This window comes from Electrona antarctica (genome assembly GCF_951216825.1).
Source record: "Electrona antarctica genome assembly, chromosome: 3".
Taxonomy (NCBI): domain Eukaryota; kingdom Metazoa; phylum Chordata; class Actinopteri; order Myctophiformes; family Myctophidae; genus Electrona; species Electrona antarctica.
In genome coordinates, this window is record NC_136808.1 from 57,832,402 (window position 1) to 57,855,220 (window position 22,819).

At 44.8% G+C, this 22,819-nt stretch overlaps 1 protein-coding gene and 1 long non-coding RNA gene across 2 annotated transcripts in view; one reads left to right on the plus strand and one right to left on the minus strand.

Annotated features, from left to right (window-relative positions):
• The window catches only part of LOC306920456, a 77,138-nt gene that overhangs the window by 23,002 nt on the left and 31,317 nt on the right, over positions 1–22,819 (minus strand). The window lies entirely within an intron of this gene.
• The window catches only part of LOC306920592 (ubiquitin-conjugating enzyme E2 G2-like), a gene marked incomplete at both ends in the record, with an annotated part of 35,365 nt that overhangs the window by 6,491 nt on the left and 6,055 nt on the right, over positions 1–22,819 (plus strand). Inside the window, one exon of the mRNA XM_079497404.1 lies at positions 4,228–4,317. Within this exon, the coding sequence (XP_079353530.1) occupies positions 4,228–4,317 (90 nt within the window). The remainder of the gene's footprint in view (positions 1–4,227; positions 4,318–22,819) is intronic.

Here is a 22,819-nt window from a genome sequence, read left to right on the forward strand (position 1 = left end):
CCCAATTAAGCATTACACTTGTTTACAAGAGGGTCCACCATGTTCAATTCATCAAAACATTTAGAGACGTACAAATAGACACTTCTATATAGTCAAAGAACAGAACAGGAAGAGACATATATATATACAGTGAGGGGGGGGGGGGGGGATTCAGATTTTTACGGGGGCCAGTTTCGAATTGCAGCCGTCCGTAGGTGCCCTTTGAGAGCGGTTTTGAAGGAGTCAAGGGATTTGCATGTCTTAATGACTGTTGGTAGGGCGTTCCACATTTTGGTGGCATAGGAGCGAAAATAATTTAGTCCCTTGTTTGTGCCGAATCTGGGTTGTACATGGTTCGTTGCACTCCCTCTGGTGTTGTGGGTGTGGACTTTGTTAACATTAAGGAAGTATCTAGACAGGTACATGGGTATTACTCTCTATATGAATGTATGTGTTTGCCTTTCCCACACCCATGCATACTAAACAGGACTGTGTAAATAAAGATCAATCAAACCATTATTTAATGTGTTGCTTCAGTAGCTTTTTATCACTGTCAAATACGTGGGACGCATTTCACATGCATCACCGTGTTACACATGTTGACATTATTAGGATATCATTTCACATGCATCACTGTGTTACACATGTTGACATTATTAGGATATCATTTCACATGCATCACGGTGTTATACAATATACATGTTGACATTATTAGGATATCAGCAGATACAACGTTTCACCGCCTCTAAATCATCCCTTTGAAGCCCCACAACACATCGTTTGGATCCCAATCCCCCCCCCCCCCGACAGTGTAACAAAACACATCCGCGAAACGTTTGAAATTTGATGTTCCGAGTGATCCTCATTCCAAGCGTCTCTCGACTCCTCCAAAAGCAAATTAACTATTTCCCGGTGACGTCGGAGGACCGAGTGCGGAGGAGGCGAGTCAGCAGTAATTAAGGAATTGGAATCTGTTTTTGTTATTGGATACTGCAGCGGGCTACCACGCAGACTTCAAAGGTCTTCTCGTTCTATTGTAAACATGACGCAGAGCATGCTTAATGTGTGCGTCATCACTGCTGAGAGTTAAAGTAGCTGACACTTTAGAGCAGGGGTTCTCAACGTTTTTGGCCGGGGACCCCCGGAAATGCTTTGGCAATGTCTCGGGACCCCCGCCCCGCCCCCTCCCGACCCCCAATATAAATTGACTGCTACAATAACCTTAAACCATTTTGGTCGGGAACCCCTTTTGGTGTTTTAAGCATTGTTATAATTTAGCTATTGAAAAATAGCAGATCTACAAGCTCATAGCGCGCCACCGAGTGGCGCGCTACGAGCTTGTAGGTCTGCTATTTTTGAAAAATCGTGAAAATAAGAATTTTTCTTTTTGAAAATAATTTGGGGACCCCCTAAAATAATTTGGCGACCACCCGAGGGGTCGCGACCCACGGGTTGAGAACCCCTGCTTTAGAGCAGTGCTTTTCAACCCTTTTCATATCAAGGCCCATTATTTATTCAGCATTTGAGCCACGGACCACCATCTGATGACATTTGGCCTGTCGGACCCATCTGAGCCACGGACCACCATCTGATGACATTTGGCCTCTCAGACCCATTTGAGCCACGGACCACCATCTGATGACATTTGGCCTCTCAGACCCATTTGAGCCACGGACCACCATCTGATGACATTTGGCCTCTCAGACCCATTTGAGCCACGGACCACCATCTGATGACATTTGGCCTCTCAGACCCATTTGAGCCACGGACCACCATCTGATGACATTTGGCCTCTCAGACCCATTTGAGCCACGGACCACCATCTGATGACGTTTAGCCTGTCGGAGCCAAAACTAAAGAATATTTTGTTATCGTTGAATAATATTTTGTCCACAATTCCATGCTGTATTGATGTTGGTACAATTAAGAGATATAACACGCAGACGTTGATCAAAATAATTCTTCTACATCCTCTAATTGTGTAGACTTCTTGCACATTAAGTAAAGCACATGTTTAACAATAATTTTACTCTTGAGCGTAAAATGAAACCAAATAGACCCATACGGGTCCATTTGGTTTCATTTTACGCTCTCAAGAGTTATAGACATTTGTAACCATTTGGTTACCAACTTTCCTCAGATCGGTGAAACAATATTATCCAGCTCTTGAGCAATGCGCTACCCGCCCCTCTAGACCAGAAAGCACGCTGGCTGGGCCAGGCTACCCGCCCCTCTAGACCAGAAAGCACGCTGGCTGGGCCAGGCTACCCGCCCCTCTAGACCAGAAAGCACGCTGGCTGGGCCAGGCTACCCGCCCCTCTAGACCAGAAAGCACGCTGGCTGGGCCAGGCTACCCGCCCCTCTAGACCAGAAAGCACACTGGCTGGGCCAGGCTACCCACCCCTCTAGACCAGAAAGCACGCTGGCTGGGCCAGGCTACCCGCCCCTCTAGACCAGAAAGCACGCTGGCTGGGCCAGGCTACCCTCCCCCCTAGACCAGAAAGCACGCTGGCTGGGCCAGGCTACCCGCCCCTCTAGACCAGAAAGCACGCTGGCAGGGCCAGGCTACCCACCCCTCTAGACCAGAAAGCACGCTGGCTGGGCCAGGCTACGCACCCCTCTAGACCAGAAAGCACGCTGGCTGGGCCAGGCTACGCACCCCTCTAGACCAGAAAGCACGCTGGCTGGGCCAGGCTAGCCCATGCCTGACACGGATTTCCATATTATGGGCATTAAGGGGCACACACAGACAGGCAGATACAGATATCTCCATATATGGTCATAAAAGGCACCCAGACAAAAATATTACGTTTGTACGAGTACTCTGACTCTTGGCATGCATTTACGACTTGCATTATTCCAGACTTCCCGAGTAGGCCGGTGCCCAATTGGTGTATTATAAACTATTCCAACCCTATTGGTTTGTGAACATGGATGCATGAGCCAATGAATGTGTGCAGCCATTGGCTTTGCTAACAACCAAGGTGCATGATTCAGCAAATTGATTTCAAACTTTGTTTGCTTGCTGTAAACATGATTATGATGGATATCCACCTAATCAGATGATGTTGTCCAGACAGGGCCATTAGTAGTTAGTTATATAAGACTTGCCTCCAGGTTCTGTTTGAATGCAATTAAAGCCTCTGTTATGCATTTCCACATTTTAATTGATTTGAGCCGACATGAGAGAAATCATGCAAATCACTGATGACATTGGTGATTACATGCCCATGTTTGTTTCTATATTCACTGAGCTCATATTTTAAAACGTTTAATTATGTCTTTGTGTTCTCATCAAGGTAAATGAGCTGAGAACAGCTCAGATCTGGCTAACGATTACTACTGGCATCGGCCAAGGTTTTCAGATTAGCATAACATAAAACTATTTTCTTTTTTACATTGTACAATATATGGCCTGCTTTGAGTTGTGAACTTGTAGATCAGATATATTCGGCAAGCAGCACGAGACATAATATGCATATCCGGCTTTAGTTGAATTATTTTACTGATGGTTGTTCTGTATAAAGTTCCTTTGTAGTTTACCCTGATTTATAATGTTGTGTTTGATGTATTGTTTTGTGACTGTATTTCTGTGTATTGTAACCTTGGCTACGTTGAAAATGAGGACTTGCCCTCAACTGTATTTCTGAGTATGAATAAAGGTGAGAGAGAAAGAACAGTACTGTTCACATCAAAAGAACAGTACTGTTCACATCACAATCCTTGGGCAACAATTATTCACAAAATGATGTCAAGATCTAAGTGTTTTTTAGATCTAAATGTATTTCCGACAAAGAAATCCTTGTAGATCACTTGTGCCAATCCCCTAAACGTGCCTTTGTTGTCCTGCTGTGTGTATAAATCTTTCCCCTTAGATGATCAATACTGATCTGTATGCATGCGGCTATACATGAAGCAGTGTTGTTTCTAAAGTTATATTAAAAAAATATATATAATATATATGTATAAAAGGCCTAAATCCTAAGAGTAATCCATGCTGTACATGGGGTCATGTTAGACAGTTTGCAACGCACAGTTTGCAGCACGCGCGCGCACGCACGCACGCACGCACGCACGCACGCACGCACGCACGCACGCACGCACACACGCACACACACACACACCCTCCAGCAGTTTCTCAATTACGGTAGATCAGCCAATACTGATGGTGGTCAAGAGAGGTTAAAGATGCCAAGATGAACATGGCATTATCAAGTTGCTAAGTAATTGTGGCGTGTTGTGCCTCAGCCAATCACAGTGTCAGCTGACTGCACTGTCCCCTCGGGCTATGGGGTCGATGAGACACCCTGCCAGTTCATCCTGTTCGTCTCTCATCAGGTGAGACAGGGAGATATGCAGTGCTGAGGCATGTCCACTGCCTGTCTTTCACCTTGATTGTTTCCGATTTTACTGAGAGACCAGGAGACCACCCCCGTAGACCGCAGCTGTGCTACTGATAAGCCGTTTCCACACTTAGGTGTCTAGGCGCGGCCGCGCGGCAATTTTCCACTCAGAGCAGGCTGGTTTTTAGACAGATGGTGGATGGAAATGAAGCTCCACCCACACGGCTGAATGCCGCGATGGCCAGATTCCCGGAAACGCTGCATGCCCCCTCGGCTTTCTGCCGCGTGGGTGGAGCTTCATTTCCACCTACCAGCTGTCTAAAAACCAGGAAGAGACGCCTGCTCTGAGCAGAAAATTGCGCTTAAGTGTGAAAACGGCTATAGACACTCTACAATAGAGCGTAGTCCCGCCCCCTTTCAGAACAACGAGTGGCCCAGGAAATAATGCCCCATTCATTTTCCCCATAGGCTTTTCAAAAAGTATTTATTTAAAGATGTTTACACCGCGGACAAAGCCAACTCGGCTCGTGACAAATCATGACAATAAACACAATGTTTTGAGCCGATCAAATACTTAGTAAGAAGAAAAACAAAACAAAAAGTGTTACCCTGCCTTTAATTGTCATGATTTGTCACGAGCCGAGTTGGTTTTGTCCACGGTGTAAACATCTTTAAATAAATACTTTTTGAAAAGCCTATGGGGAAAATTAATGGGGAATTATTTCCTGGGCCACTTGTCATTCTTGAAAGCAATAAGGTACACCCGCACACGGTGTATCTGCTCGGCACAACAGTATTGTCTTATTGAATGAAGCAACGTTTCGGTCACTAGGGACCTTCCTCATAACCTGACTCCGCCAGATGGGGCAGCAGAGAGTCCCCCCTCCTGCTCCCATCTGGGAACTCTCAGGCAGACTTGATGCCCGGCCACAAAACGGCCTGGCCAATCAGCAGCAGCTATCCCGCCTCTAGCTGCTGCTGATTGGCCAGGCATAACACATCATTTTGACAGAGTTACTTATATACAAACATTTGAAAAAGAATCAACCAATCACAATAGACAGAGTCTAATTAGAGGAAGAGGTACAGCTTGTGATGATCCTCAATTTGCTGACATAATTTAAAGGCACAAGGACCCCAAATAACTTTTACATCATTTCAGTTACATTACAAATACATTAGGAAATCAACATAGTCAACAATAAGAGACACAAGTCACTAGGTCCTGCTCTCATGACATACAGACAATGAGAGTGGAAAAATACATAGAATATATACACAAACCAAATTCACTCAACGAGGCAAGAAGTTCTGAATTAAAGTGCTTATATATTTGACGTATTAGTAAATGGGGTTTGGGGGGGGGGGGGGGTTGTAGAGCCAAATAGGGCCCTTAAGGGTGATGAGACACTCAACTATAGAGTACTGAAAAACATGCAAACTTATAACATGACGTCCATCATTGAGCCCCTTTGGGTGAAGGGTTTGAAGGGTATAGATCCAATATGCTTCACGTTGTTTGAGTAACAGGTCATGGTTACCGCCTCTGTTGGGCAGGCGAACTTGTTCTATACCCATAAAACGAAAAGAAGAAATATCATGTTTAGAGTAATTAAAATGGACAGCAATAGGGTAATCACAGTCGTTTCTCCGAATGGAGCTCTTATGTTCACTAATTCGTTGCTTGAGCTGTCTAGTGATTTTGCCCACATAGGCCAATCCACATGGGCAACGGATCATATAGACCACATGTGTGGAAATACAAGTCATTATACTCTGAATTTTGAACTTCTTGCCTGTATGGGGATGAGTGAAAGAAGCAGCCTTAAAAGTATTGCTGCACTGAGCACAATTGCCACAGGGATAGTTTCCCTTTAAGGGACTCAGAAGGGTCTGTATTTGAGTGACCCTGGGAGAATGAAAGTCAGCATGGCAGCATGCACAAGAGTGTCTCTCAAGTTTTTCCCCCGTCTGGATGAAAATAAGGGGGAGTCTTTGAATAGATTTGCCAATTGTCATTCTGAAAGGGGGCGGGACTGCAACGCTCTAGTCTATACAGACTAGTTAAAATACATGCGAACAAGAAGGCACTGGAGCAGCTCAGACGATTTAGGCCCTTATTTTATTTGTAACAGGGTGCAAGTAAAAAGCGACAACGTTTCGATGTGTCAATTACATCTTCGTCAGGTCCAGTGCCTTCTTGTTCGCATATATATGTCATGACCTGACGAAGATGTAATTGACACATCAAGATGTAATTGACACATCGAAACGTTGTCGCTTTTTACTTGCACCCTGTTACAAATAAAATAAGGGCCTAAATCGTCTGAGCTGCTCCAGTGCCTTCTTGTTCGCATATATATGTCCTGCTCCTGAGATGCACCAGATTGGCCTGCTATAGGCTAGAGGCGCGGCTGGAACTCCCTTCTACATAGTTCAAATACATGTTTCATTCTTTAAAGACGGAATGCCGTGATTTGTTCCCACCCTAAAACATGATCATCAGGTACTATGATTATAGTAGGAGAAAGATTTTTTTTTCTCCATAATGTGTACAGAAAGTGTTAAAATTATGTTTTTATGTGGCCACACCCACCAGTTCATTAGCATGCCTGGTTTTCAGGTGAGTGGTGAGTGGTCCACCTGAACGTGAGCCGCACCCACAGCTGTTGTTGTTGTTGTTGTTGTTGTTGTTGTACGATGAAGGGGGAGGGGTTAGGAGAGGATGATAATTGTGATATCACTATAGGGCTGGGGCGGTATGGGATTTTTATTACCGCGGTTATTGTCGGCCCCCATACCGCCGGTATGGCGATAATTACCGCACCCCCCCCCCCCCCCCCCCCCCCCAGCGCGAAAAAAAAATCCTCCGGTTTTATAGTGTTATTTAGTCCGGTGGAACAGCGTGTATGGAGATGTATAGAGCAGGTCTGCAAAATCCGGTAAAACACCGTATACGGAGATGTATAGAGCAGCTGTGTGTCTAGTGCAGTTCCAGTGTCATTCGTCCTCCATGCGCGGCCCCCCCTCACAGCTCACACACACACAGTGGCACCGTTACAGAGACAAGACGACTCATATAGCTTTTCCACGTGTTTCTGTTGTTATCCAGTTTACCAAAATTAAATCCACAGCGCGAGGCAATTAACCCCCGCTGCAAACGATCCGGACTTTGTTTGTGTGATTATAATATATATAAATCCTTTTGGGCCAAGTAACCATTCTGGGCGTTGAGGAGGGGGCGTTAGCTATCAGGAGGAGTTAACAGGGGGTGCAGGCAAACAGAGTTTTGGAACGGATATTATGGACTACAGTTTTATTAAGGAAAGATTGGCATTTCAATGCCGCAACACGTGTTCGGGTGTCAATCAAATCAACTGCGTCAGACATCTCCCGCAGCCCGCTGTTAAAAAAAGAAATAAAAAAGCGAACGGATTTCACATCATTTCAGATCAAGACAAGTTGTGTTGAGCGTCTTTTTCCTGCGATCCCATTGATGTCACAACAGACATTTATAGGTGGGTCTGGTTTGGAGTAGCCTAATTTAAAACATTGTCCGACTTTGTTTTGAGCGAATATTAATACCTCGCGCTGTTGTAACAGCCAGGTGCATCGTGCATTGCTCAGACCGTCAGAGAGAGAGAGAAACATTAGGCTAAACGTGTAGCCTATGGATAAGGGCGCATCGTAAGTAACAGGTTTCAACGTTGTATTGATGTCTGTCAGCGAGAGACGAGAAGAGAAAGGGGGAGAGAGAGAGAAAAACATTAGGCTAAACGTGTAGCCTATGGATAAGGGTGCATCGTTGTAACGGTTTCAACTTTGTATTGATGCCTGTCAGCGAGAGAAGAGAAAGGGGGAGGGAGGGAGAGAGAGAGAGAGAGAGAGAGCTGTACAGACAGGACGGACAGAACTGTTTTTATCTTTTGACTGACTATAAGAAAAAGTCCTTCTGCACACCTACAATGGACAGGTGCGTCGGATAACTGGAACTGAGAAGTAGAGAAAAAAAGAATCCCGCACACTTCACTTGGAATCGCAATGGCAACCATTCTCACTCCAATGAAATGCCCGCTCAGCAGCGCATCGCATGAAACAAACACCTCACCATTCAAAAACGTCCCCTCATCATGGAACCTAAAATCTTAAACATATTAAACAAATTCCAAGTTAACTGATAGATTTAATATATGATGAATTGAAAGGTTCAACTTCCAGCCGCTCCACACCACGCAGCAACTGCGCGCCTCCCCAGTCCCCAAGCCATGAGTTAACATTATTGCTTGATTGATTGATTTAAGTTTGTATTAACAGTTTACAGTACATTTGCACAACTCAATACAAAAACTGTTAACTGTTACTCTGTGAGTGGATGACACCATAAAGCATTACACTTGTCTACAAGAGGGTCCACCTTGTTCAATTAATCATAACATTTTGTACACTATACACTTCTATAAAGCCAAAAACAGGAAATCATCATAAAGGAGGTAAAAAGGGGGAAAAACATATACAGTGAGGGGGAAAAGGGGTGGGTGGGGGTGGGTGGAGTCAAGGGATTTACATGTCTTAATGACAGTTGGTAGGGCGTTCCACATTTTTGTGGCATAGGAGTGAAATGAATTTAGGTGGAACCTCTTGTAAACAAGTGTAATGCTTTATTGGGTCGTCCACTCGCAGTTAACAGTCTTTGTATTGAGTTGTGCTTGAAATGTAGGCTACTGTAATTCTGCAAACTGTTAATAAATAGTTCAATCAATCAATCAATACTTGTTTGTGCCGAATCTGGGTTGCACATGGTTTGTTGAACTCCCTCTGGTGTTGCTGGCATATGATTAGACTGACTGAGCCTCACTGTTTATTATGATACACTTTATTTCATATCAACCATATGCACTTAGGCCTAGAACCCAGGGTTAGGGTTAGAACTAGGGTTAGGGTTAGGGTTAGAACCTAGGGCGCCAGAACAGCACGGACAAAAAAACTTAAAAAAAAAAAAAAAAAAAACTTTTTTAACTTTTTTTTTTTTTTTTTTTTTTTTTTTACCGCGGTAACGAACCCGATACCGCGGTATGCGTTGTATACCGGCGGTATGGCGATATTGCGGTTATTGCACCCAGCCCTATATCACTAACATGGTGTATTTCAATTTGGCCATTTTGACTCAAAGCCTTTCAGCTTTCAGGAAGAAACCAAAAATACACAGAGAAGACATAAAATACACAGGGACGACATATTTGAATATTCTAACCACACCTGGGGGTCTATTAGCCCATTCTGGGCGGGAACCCCTTTTGGTGTTTTAACTAAGCATTATGTTATACTTTAGCTATTGAAAAATAGCAGATCTACAAGCTCATAGTGCGCCACCGAGTGGCGCGCTACGAGCTTGTAGGTCTGCTATTTTTGAAAAATCGGCACATATCTTTGAATATATATTCTTTTAGAAGACCTTTTTTCTTCGGACGTCATGCCTAAATGGTTTAGACTAGTAATGTTAACTCACTGCAAAAAAGATTGCAGCTTTAAGCTTGATGATGGGAAAGCGTATTTCAAACGAACAGCTCCATAGAAGGTCTATCACCTCTACAGTATATTACAGCTCCATAGAACAGCTCCATAGAAGGTCTATCACCTCTACAGTATATTACAGCTCCATAGAACAGCTCCATAGAAGGTCTATCACCTCTACAGTATATTACAGCTCCATAGAAGGTCTATCACCTCTACAGTATATTACATGAACGAACAGCTCCATAGAAGGTCTATCACCTCTACAGTAGATTACATAACGAACAGCTCCATAGAAGGTCTATCACCTCTACAGTATATTACATGAACGAACAGCTCCATAGAAGGTCTATCACCTCTACAGTAGATTACATAACGAACAGCTCCATAGAAGGTCTATCACCTCTACAGTAGATTACATGAACGAACAGCTCCATAGAAGGTCTATCACCTCTACAGTAGATTACATGAACGAACAGCTCCATAGAAGGTCTATCACCTCTACAGTAGATTACATAACGAACAGCTCCATAGAAGGTCTATCACCTCTACAGTAGATTACATAACGAACAGCTCCATAGAAGGTCTATCACCTCTACAGTATATTACATGAACGAACAGCTCCATAGAAGGTCTATCACCTCTACAGTATATTACATGAACGAACAGCTCCATAGAAGGTCTATCACCTCTACAGTAGATTACATGAACGAACAGCTCCATAGAAGGTCTATCACCTCTACAGTAGATTACATAACGAACAGCTCCATAGAAGGTCTATCACCTCTACAGTATATTACATGAACGAACAGCTCCATAGAAGGTCTATCACCTCTACAGTATATTACATGAACGAACAGCTCCATAGAAGGTCTATCACCTCTACAGTATATTACAAACGAACAGCTCCATAGAAGGTCTATCACCTCTACAGTAGATTACATAACGAACAGCTCCATAGAAGGTCTATCACCTCTACAGTATATTACATGAACGAACAGCTCCATAGAAGGTCTATCACCTCTACAGTATATTACATGAACGAACAGCTCCATAGAAGGTCTATCACCTCTACAGTATATTACATGAACGAACAGCTCCATAGAAGGTCTATCACCTCTACAGTATATTACATAACGAACAGCTCCATAGAAGGTCTATCACCTCTACAGTAGATTACATGAACGAACAGCTCCATAGAAGGTCTATCACCTCTACAGTATATTACATGAACGAACAGCTCCATAGAAGGTCTATCACCTCTACAGTATATTACATGAACGAACAGCTCCATAGAAGGTCTATCACCTCTACAGTATATTACATAACGAACAGCTCCATAGAAGGTCTATCACCTCTACAGTATATTACATGAACGAACAGCTCCATAGAAGGTCTATCACCTCTACAGTATATTACATGAACGAACAGCTCCATAGAAGGTCTATCACCTCTACAGTATATTACATAACGAACAGCTCCATAGAAGGTCTATCACCTCTACAATAGATTACATGAACGAACAGCTCCATAGAAGGTCTATCACCTCTACAGTAGATTACATGAACGAACAGCTCCATAGAAGGTCTATCACCTCTACAGTATATTACATAACGAACAGCTCCATAGAAGGTCTATCACCTCTACAGTAGATTACATGAACGAACAGCTCCATAGAAGGTCTATCACCTCTACAGTATATTACAACGAACAGCTCCATAGAAGGTCTATCACCTCTACAGTATATTACAAACGAACAGCTCCATAGAAGGTCTATCACCTCTACAGTATATTACAAACAAACAGCTCCATAGAAGGTCTATCACCTCTACAGTATATTGCATGAGGAGAGCGAGGTCTCTCCTTATCCATCTGTTTATGAGTGCCGATGAATAAATATGAATAAATGGGTATAATTGGATAGAATATAAATTATACATGAAGAGCTAATGATAATATGTCTAGGTCAGCCAACTGTGGATGTTAATGTTTTTCAACTTTGCAATGCCCTTAACTTTTGTGCAAGAGTAGACATTTGCTTGCATTGTAGGTGGTGTTGTCAGTGAGAATGACTAATAGTTAGGTAAAGTTAGCTTAAGTTGTGGCAAATCTGGGGAAAAAAATGCTTACCACTAGCTTTCTTCACAGATGTGTTCATAAAGGTGTCTACTATCACAGAAAAAACCCAACTCCCTTGGGAAACGTTGTGGCAGCTGCTGAAAGTTGGGGTACCATTATCAACCAATATAAGGCAAAACATTCCAAATTTCATTATACTTTAAGTAGCATGTCAAACTAGGGGGTTTTCATGATGCTGAATCCATTCTAACCAAGCATTAGTTTTGCACGAAAATACTCCTTGGGCTAAATTCGGCCATAGCCACTTGCCCAAATGTGCCCAAATGTGCTGACCTCATCACATTTGTGATGACGGCTATGGGCATTTTTAGGCAAAGGAGTGTTTTTTGTGCAAAACTAATGCTTGCAATGGATTCAGCATCATGAAAACCCCCTAGTTTGACATGTCACATGCTACTTAAAGTATAATGAAATTTGGAATGTTTTGCCTTACATTGGTTGATAATGGTACCCCAACTTTCAGCAGCTGTCACAACGTTTCCCAAGGGAGTTGGGTTGGAACCATTTTTTCTATGATAGTAGACACCTTTATGAACACATCTGTTAAGAAAGCTAGTGGTAAGACTTTTTTTCCCCCAGATTTGCCACAACTTAAGGTAACTTTACCTAACTATAATGAATTCCAGTGGTGATAGACTGGTAACCAATGTCTACTGTCTCTGATGACGCAAAAAGAATAACAAATAATAACCAGAAAGACGCCCTAAGAGCGAGACGCGATATCGCCCTAAAGGGCGAGGCCGCGTGCACGCATCCGCCTGGGTGACGGCAGACTACTGGGCGAGTGCTGGCGCTTCGGCATAGGGGGGGGGGGGGGGGGGTCAGATCAACATATAGAATACACTCTGTACTAGCCATATATGGAGCGTGTCTTGAAAAAAAAAAAAGTGAGGTGCGCTCTTATCATCAATCATGACGTAAAATAGACACTATGCCTAGACGCCTGCTACACCATCTGCCTGCTACACCATCCGACTGAATTAACTTTTATCTGTTTAACTATTTAACTTGTAATCCCATGAACTCTACTATGAACTTGAGTAGGAATTCACTATAATGAAATAAACAGCAAAAAATAGGGGTTGACTTAAAATCTTGCTGCAAATTATGAAATAGTTCCCCATTATCCCATTGTCATGGTTACAGAGCATGGTAAATATTAACTTTTGCCCCAAAGTCCTGTGTTTACTTTATATTCCATCCGATCTGCATAATACGATGCAGTGTAATCAATAAGAAGGGGAAGTTCATGTTCGACAACCGGCTGCAGACAGACAGTCTGCCCACGCGATGCAGACGTCGTCGGTCACGGACACTGTAACATATTGTTCAACATGCTGTTGAGGTACCTTACACTATCCATCAATTCTCTCTGTCGCACTGCCTATCCCATTTAGGCCTGGCGTCAAAATAAAAAAAAACGTTCGCTCTGAAAGAATGTATCCTATTCAAAGATTTGTGCCGCATATTCACGATAAAAAAGAAAATAGCAGACCTACAAGCTCATAGCGCGCCACTCGGTGGCGCGCTATGAGCTTGTAGATCTGCTATTTTTAAGTAGCTAAAGTATAACATAATGCTTAGTTAAAACATCAAAAGAGGTTCCCGCCCAGAATGGGCTATACAGCACATAGTGTTCCTTACCAGTACGTTGGCCTTTCACCTGTGGTTCATGGGTGTCTAAGTTAAAAAAAAACTTTAAAAATAACTATATTAAAATGGTAATTAATATGAATATCATTACATTTTTATATCTAATCAAATAATTACATTGTAATGCTGCAGCAAAATGTGATTGTTGCAACTCCCTGGTCATCGGCATTGATTAGCGGTCGTTTATAGGCGCCTTCCATCTCATTCAATACGCTGCTGCCCGCCTCCACGCTGGGGACAAGGAAACGAGTTTGACCACATTGATTGACTTCCACAGCATTAACTTTGTCTATATTGGCGGTCGGGGGGTGGTAAAATACGTGCCCACCACCGCAGAGTGGGTTTGAATCCATCGTGGTGCATCTGGCTTTGTCTAGCGTCGGGTGTTCGGAGCTAAACAGAAGACAAAACACCTGCCAGTAAAATAAGTCTCGTAATCCTTTAAAAGGACCACTTCACCACTTTTCAACCCATCTTCATATAATAGGTCCTCACTAATAATCATGAAAAAAATGGTGCAATTCTTTTCTACTCAGTCTGTGTATCATAGGAGGGCTGTGGGCAGTTCAGAAACTGTCCTCCAGTGACATCATCGATGGGGAATACATTAAAGCTAATAGAAACTGCAGGCTTTCTAGTCCTGAAAAGTTGCAATGCGAAAATGGAAGCCTTCGTTCTCACGATAATGAAAATCTAAACTTTTTTGTAAAACAATCTTGTTTAAAAATAAATCTGCCTAATGATGATGTCACTGGAGGACGGTTTCTAAACTGCCCACAGCCCTCCTATGAGAGACAGACTGAGTAGAACAAAATCATGTCATTTTATCATGATTATTAGTGAGATTATTAGTGAAAAGTGGTGACGTGGTCCTTTAAGGTACCACTGTTGTTGTCTTAGTCTTTTAAAAGGAACCATGGCTAATAAGACAAGTATGACAAGTATGCCTTAAAACATTATACTTTCTCTCTATAACATTTATTAAAAAATAAAAACACCTTAGATATTGTATTTCTTTCATAAATAGAGAAACTTTCACTCAATAGGGACTGCTCCTGTCGCATGTTGATGATGTCATACGTCCATGTGTGGTCCAGCCCTATTATATGTGCTAATAAAAAGTATTTAAAATATTGCTTTGATATTCATATTATCCTTAGAAAGTATTAAGTTGATTTTTATTAGCATATGCATTCCATAGGGCTAGACCACATGGACATATGACATCATCAACTTGAGACAGGAGCAGTCCCTATTGAGTGAAAGATTCTTTATTTATGAAAGAAATACAATATTTGAGGTGTTTTTATTTTAGTTGTAGAGGTATAATGTAGTATAATGTTTTAAAGCATATTTGTCTTATTAGCCAGGGATCCTTTTAACCCAAAAAAATGTCTTCTACATCCTGACAGTTTTCTGAAAAAGCTATGTTTCTACAGTATGTCAGTCGTTAGCAGACCTACAAGCTTGTAGATCTGCTATTTTTCAATAGCTAAAGCATAACATGATGCTGCACCAAAAGGAGTTCCTGCCCATAATGGGTTAACACTTGCATGACTGAAGTAAGGCCACCTACCACACAAGCTGAATTCAGGTCAAAAATACATTTGTTTTCCTGTGACACTTTGACACTTTGCAGGCCAGGTAAAAAAAGAAAAAAATATATGAAAAAATATTAATAATTATTAAAATCATATTACGTTATGAAACAGGCCTCCCGGACCTTAAGGCCGCCCCTGAGTATCATATTACGTTATGAAACAGGCCTCCCGGACCTTAAGGCCGCCCCTGAGGCCTCCCGGACCTTAAGGCCGCCCCTGAGGCCTCCCGGACCTTAAGGCCGCCCCTGAGTATATCATGTCAGAAAGTGACTGAAACACTTTCTGGCATGATATACTGCACAATGTTCTGCACAAAACTACACACAATCACATACTCTATGCGACACGTACCTGCACAACCTTTATGCGACACGTACCTGCACAACCTTTATGCGACACGTACCTGCACAACCTTTATGCGACACGTACCTGCACAACCTTTATGCGACACGTACCTGCACAACCTTTATGCGACACGTACCTGCACAACCTTTATGCGACACGTACCTGCACAACCTTTATGCGACACGTACCTGCACAACCTTTATGCGATACGTACCTGCACAACCTTTATGCGATACGTACCTGCACAACCTTTATGCGATACGTACCTGCACAACCTTTATGCGATACGTACCTGCACAACCTTTATGCGATACGTACCTGCACAACCTTTATGCGATACGTACCTGCACAACCTTTATGCGATACGTACCTGCACAACCTTTATGAGATACGTACCTGCACAACCTTTATGCGATACGTACCTGCACAACCTTTATGAGATACGTACCTGCACAACCTTTATGAGATACGTACCTGCACAACCTTTATGCGATACGTACCTGCACAACCTTTATGCGATACGTACCTGCACAACCTTTATGCGATACGTACCTGCACAACCTTTATGAGATACGTACCTGCACAACCTTTATGAGATACGTACCTGCACAACCTTTATGAGATACGTACCTGCACAACCTTTATGCGATACGTACCTGCACAACCTTTATGAGATACGTACCTGCACAACCTTTATGAGATACGTACCTGCACAACCTTTATGAGATACGTACCTGCACAACCTTTATGAGATACGTACCTGCACAACCTTTATGCGACACGTACCTGCACAACCTTTATGCGATACGTACCTGCACAACCTTTATGCGATACGTACCTGCACAACCTTTATGAGATACGTACCTGCACAACCTTTATGAGATACGTACCTGCACAACCTTTATGCGATACGTACCTGCACAACCTTTATGCGATACGTACCTGCACAACCTTTATGCGATACGTACCTGCACAACCTTTATGAGATACGTACCTGCACAACCTTTATGAGATACGTACCTGCACAACCTTTATGAGATACGTACCTGCACAACCTTTATGCGATACGTACCTGCACAACCTTTATGAGATACGTACCTGCACAACCTTTATGAGATACGTACCTGCACAACCTTTATGAGATACGTACCTGCACAACCTTTATGAGATACGTACCTGCACAACCTTTATGCGACACGTACCTGCACAACCTTTATGCGATACGTACCTGCACAACCTTTATGCGATACGTACCTGCACAACCTTTATGAGATACGTACCTGCACAACCTTTATGAGATACGTACCTGCACAACCTTTATGAGATACGTACCTGCACAACCTTTATGCGATACGTACCTGCACAACCTTTATGAGATACGTACCTGCACAACCTTTATGCGACACGTACCTGCACAACCTTTATGCGATACGTACCTGCACAACCTTTATGCGACACGTACCTGCACAACCTTTATGAGATACGTACCTGCACAACCTTTATTTGTGAACTGAAAAAGTAATTGTTAAAACATTTATAGCAATATGCTGTAGTTAATTCAACATTCTTCGACAAGTACTATTACTATGTTTTGAACACTGCATCTCCTACACACCCTTGGATAATCCCTCCACCCATCCGCTATTATGATCTGATTACACACTGTTACTAATGTATATGTTAATTGTTTCTTGCAATTGATCTTGTGAGATCCTGTGTGTCATGGCCATGTACAGTATATTGATCTGCTTGACTTCTGTAAATAGAGCTGTTTACAGTGTACAACACAGGCTTCCATGGATCACAGTTTCCTTTGCCAAGTGCGTGGTCATGCTCATGGGGGAATTCTTGCGTCTTTGTAAATGAAACACTCTAGCCTTGACCTTCTCTGTACTGTATGTAAAGTGTCATGAGTTTGTCAGTGTCATGTGAAGTCAATAAAACTGACTTGACATTCAATGTATTTGGCAGTAAAGGTAATGGTGCTATTGATATGTAGGCTACTTTCTTCATGTTTACAGTGCAAGCTGCTGTCAACAGTATAGTAGGCCAGCTGCTCTGTACCTCTTGTTTAGTATTATCTGTAGGAGAAGGACAAGACGGTGGATGCACTATGCCTGTGATTATACTGTATAAAATCATGATCTATTATTGTAAGTTGTCTTTCAACACAAAACAATGTCCCATTGATTAAATGATATCGACTTGATTTGACTTTATGCATCCCACAATGATGATTGCCTGTTTAATCATCCATTTGCCTGCAACGCAAGTGCAACAAAACCATATGAAAATATGCTGGTCGACCTGGTCAAAGTTGGCTCAAGCCTCCAGAATGGCTGGCCAACGTTGAAGCGCTCAGCCCTACTGGTCAGAGCTGGGGCTGCAGTCGGGCCCATGCATTTAGCACGAGGTAACCCCGTGCAGCTGGGGTTTAACATTGAGCACTTCCGGATTTTGGACACCACATTTTGGTGTCAGCTGTGGTGTTTGAGGGAGAGCGCATAATTATATTCTTGCATCCTTACGTTGCATTTCCAGGCAGCCCTCTAGCATAGTTGAAGAAAGGGTCATTCTGTTGTCGCCCCCTGGATGATTCAGCATTGTGCAAGAAAATTGTGCATTGTCTGATAATAATTATTTTGGAATTGTGTTTATTCCCTTTTCAACTGTCTTGCTTATTCATATTTTCATGTTTGACTATTTTTATTTGTGAGGGCTTGTCCTCAATCAAATATTCAAGATTAAATAAAGATTGAATGAGTGAATTAACCAAAGGCAGCAAGCCATAAGCCATCTCTCGTGTTTGAGTACTGACATAATTTGATCATTTTGTATTTGTATTTTGTCTTTTATGTGGAGCCCAGGAAGACTAGCTGGTTGCCATGGCACCAGCTAATGGGGAACGCGGATCATTAATAAAAATCAAATCAAATCTCTCGGTCTCAGTGTCATGCATTGCTGATGCATCTCTTCAGCCTGCCGGAGCATCCTGGCTATACGTGACCAGTTTCAACCGTTGAACCGTATGGAATCTTCTTTCACTTGGTCCCTGATCGAGCATCATGAATGCACTGGTCACAGTGCTCTGTGCTTCTCCTCACTGGTCACAGCGATCTGTGCATCTCCTCACTGGTCACAGCGCTCTGTGCTTCTCCTCACTGGTCACAGCGCTCTGTGCTTCTCCTTGTCACTGGTCACAGCGCTCTGTGCTTCTCCTGGTCACTGGTCACAGCGCTCTGTGCTTCTCCTCACTGGTCACAGCGCTCTGTGCTTCTCCTGGTCACTGGTCACAGCGCTCTGTGCTTCTCCTCACTGGTCACAGCGCTCTGTGCTTCTCCTCACTGGTCACAGCGCTCTGTGCTTCTCCTCACTGGTCACAGCGCTCTGTGCTTCTCCTTGTCACTGGTCACAGCGCTCTGTGCTTCTCCTCACTGGTCACAGCGCTCTGTGCTTCTCCTCACTGGTCACAGCGCTCTGTGCTTCTCCTCACTGGTCACAGCGCTCTGTGCTTCTCCTTGTCACTGGTCACAGCGCTCTGTGCTTCTCCTCACTGGTCACAGCGCTCTGTGCTTCTCCTCACTGGTCACAGCGCTCTGTGCTTCTCCTTGTCACTGGTCACAGCGTTCTGTGCTTCTCCTCACTGGTCACAGCGCTCTGTGCTTCTCCTCACTGGTCACAGCGCTCTGTGCTTCTCCTTGTCACTGGTCACAGCGCTCTGTGCTTCTCCTCACTGGTCACAGCGCTCTGTGCTCCTCCTCACTGGTCACAGCGCTCTGTGCTCCTCCTCACTGGTCACAGCGCTCTGTGCTTCTCCTCACTGGTCACAGCGCTCTGTGCTCCTCCTCACTGGTCACAGCGCTCTGTGCTTCTCCTCACTGGTCACAGCGCTCTGTGCTTCTCCTCACTGGTCACAGCGCTCTGTGCTTCTCCTCACTGGTCACAGCGCTCTGTGCTTCTCCTCACTGGTCACAGCGCTCTGTGCTTCTCCTTGTCACTGGTCACAGCGCTCTGTGCTTCTCCTAGTCACTGGTCACAGCGCTCTGTGCTTCTCCTCACTGGTCACAGCGCTCTGTGCTTCTCCTCACTGGTCACAGCGCTCTGTGCTTCTCCTTGTCACTGGTCACAGCGCTCTGTGCTCCTCCTCACTGGTCACAGCACTCTGTGCTTCTCCTCACTGGTCACAGCGCTCTGTGCTTCTCCTCACTGGTCACAGCGCTCTGTGCTTCTCCTCACTGGTCACAGCGCTCTGTGCTTCTCCTCACTGGTCACAGCGCTCTGTGCTTCTCCTCGTCACTGGTCACAGCGCTCTGTGCTCCTCCTCACTGGTCACAGCGCTCTGTGCTTCTCCTCACTGGTCACAGCGCTCTGTGCTTCTCCTCACTGGTCACAGCGCTCTGTGCTTCTCCTCACTGGTCACAGCGCTCTGTGCTCCTCCTCACTGGTCACAGCGCTCTGTGCTTCTCCTCCTCACTGGTCACAGCGCTCTGTGCTCCTCCTCACTGGTCACAGCGCTCTGTGCTCCTCCTCACTGGTCACAGCGCTCTGTGCTTCTCCTCCTCACTGGTCACAGTGCTCTGTGCTCCTCCTCACTGGTCACAGCGCTCTGTGCTCCTCCTCACTGGTCACAGCGCTCTGTGCTTCTCCTCACTGGTCACAGCGCTCTGTGCTTCTCCTTGTCATCACTGGTCACAGCGCTCTGTGCTCCTCCTCACTGGTCACAGTGCTCTGTGCTTCTCCTCCTCACTGGTCACAGCGCTCTGTGCTTCTCCTTGTCACTGGTCACAGTGCTCTGTGCTTCTCCTCACTGGTCACAGCGCTCTGTGCTTCTCCTCGTCACTGGTCACAGTGCTCTGTGCTTCTCCTTGTCACTGGTCACAGTGCTCTGTGCTTCTCCTCACTGGTCACAGCGCTCTGTGCTTCTCCTTGTCACTGGTCACAGTGCTCTGTGCTTCTCCTCACTGGTCACAGCGCTCTGTGCTTCTCCTCACTGGTCACAGCGCTCTGTGCTTCTCCTTGTCACTGGTCACAGTGCTCTGTGCTTCTCCTCACTGGTCACAGCGCTCTGTGCTTCTCCTTGTCACTGGTCACAGTGCTCTGTGCTTCTCCTCACTGGTCACAGCGCTCTGTGCTTCTCCTCGTCACTGGTCACAGCGCTCTGTGCTTCTCCTCACTGGTCACAGCGCTCTGTGCTTCTCCTCGTCACTGGTCACAGCGCTCTGTGCTTCTCCTCACTGGTCACAGCGCTCTGTGCTTCTCCTCACTGGTCACAGCGCTCTGTGCTTCTCCTCGTCACTGGTCACAGCGCTCTGTGCTTCTCCTCCTCACTGGTCACAGCGCTCTGTGCTTCTCCTCCTCACTGGTCACAGCGCTCTGTGCTTCTCCTCACTGGTCACAGCGCTCTGTGCTTCTCCTCACTGGTCACAGCGCTCTGTGCTTCTCCTCACTGGTCACAGTGCTCTGTGCTTCTCCTCACTGGTCACAGCGCTCTGTGCTTCTCCTCACTGGTCACAGCGCTCTGTGCTTCTCCTCCTCACTGGTCACAGCACTCTGTGCTTCTCCTCACTGGTCACAGCGCTCTGTGCTTCTCCTCCTCACTGGTCACAGTGCTCTGTGCTTCTCCTCACTGGTCACAGTGCTCTGTGCTCCTCCTCACTGGTCACAGTGCTCTGTGCTTCTCCTCACTGGTCACAGTGCTCTGTGCTTCTCCTCACTGGTCACATCGCTCTGTGCTTCTCCTCACTGGTCACAGTGCTCTGTGCTTCTCCTCACTGGTCACATCGCTCTGTGCTCCTCCTCACTGGTCACAGTGCTCTGTGCTTCTCCTCACTGGTCACAGTGCTCTGTGCTTCTCCTCACTGGTCACAGTGCTCTGTGCTTCTCCTCACTGGTCACATCGCTCTGTGCTCCTCCTCACTGGTCACAGTGCTCTGTGCTTCTCCTCACTGGTCACAGTGCTCTGTGCTTCTCCTCACTGGTCACATCGCTCTGTGCTTCTCCTTGTCATCACTGGTCACAGCGCTCTGTGCTTCTCCTCACTGGTCACAGCGCTCTGTGCTTCTCCTCGTCACTGGTCACAGCGCTCTGTGCTTCTCCTCACTGGTCACAGCGCTCTGTGCTTCTCCTCACTGGTCACAGCGCTCTGTGCTTCTCCTCACTGGTCACAGCACTCTGTGCTTCTCCTCCTCACTGGTCACAGCGCTCTGTGCTTCTCCTCACTGGTCACAGCACTCTGTGCTTCTCCTCGTCACTGGTCACAGCGCTCTGTGCTTCTCCTCACTGGTCACAGTGCTCTGTGCTTCTCCTCACTGGTCACAGCGCTCTGTGCTTCTCCTCACTGGTCACAGCGCTCTGTGCTTCTCCTCACTGGTCACAGCGCTCTGTGCTTCTCCTCACTGGTCACAACGCTCTGTGCTTCTCCTCACTGGTCACAGCGCTCTGTGCTCCTCCTCACTGGTCACAGTGCTCTGTGCTTCTCCTTGTCACAACGGCTCAGCTATGAGCAGTGGTGGAAAGTACATTTACTTAAGTGATGTACTTGAGTAATTTCTAGTACATTGACTTCTGCTCCACTGCATCTCAGAGGCAAATATTGCACGTTTTACTCCACTACACTTATCTTTAAAACTACTTCGTAGATTTGGATTATTATTACAAAACATACATTAACCACTTCAGCCCTATATATACATTTCGGCCATTTGAAAATAGCCAATCTACAATCTTGTAGATTTGCTATCTACAAAAGATTTGTAGACATTTGAAAAGGGACATTCTGCACTACTTTTACTTTTGTTACTTTAAACATTTTGAAACCAATATTGTGTACTTTTACTTGTAACAGAGTACTTCTGTATTGCTGTATTGATACTTTCACCCCATTTTGGGCGGGAACCCCTTTTGGTGTTTTAAACATTATGTTATAATTTAGCTATTTTTAAAAAAATCGTGAAAATGTGCCTCAAATTTGGAATATATTTTAATAACGTGTTTAACTAACGTTTTTAACTGGGGCGACTGTGGCTCAAGAGGTAGAGCAGGTCGTCCAATGATCCATGGGTCGGCGGTTCGAATCCCGGCTCCTCCTGTCTACATGTCGAAGTGTCCTTGGGCAAGACACTGAACTCCAAATTGCTCCCGGTGTGCTGGTTGGTGCCTTGCATGGCTTCCGCTGCCATCGGTGTATGAATGTGTGTGTGAATGGGTGAATGTAATGCACAATCTATGTAAAGCGCCTTGGATAAAGGC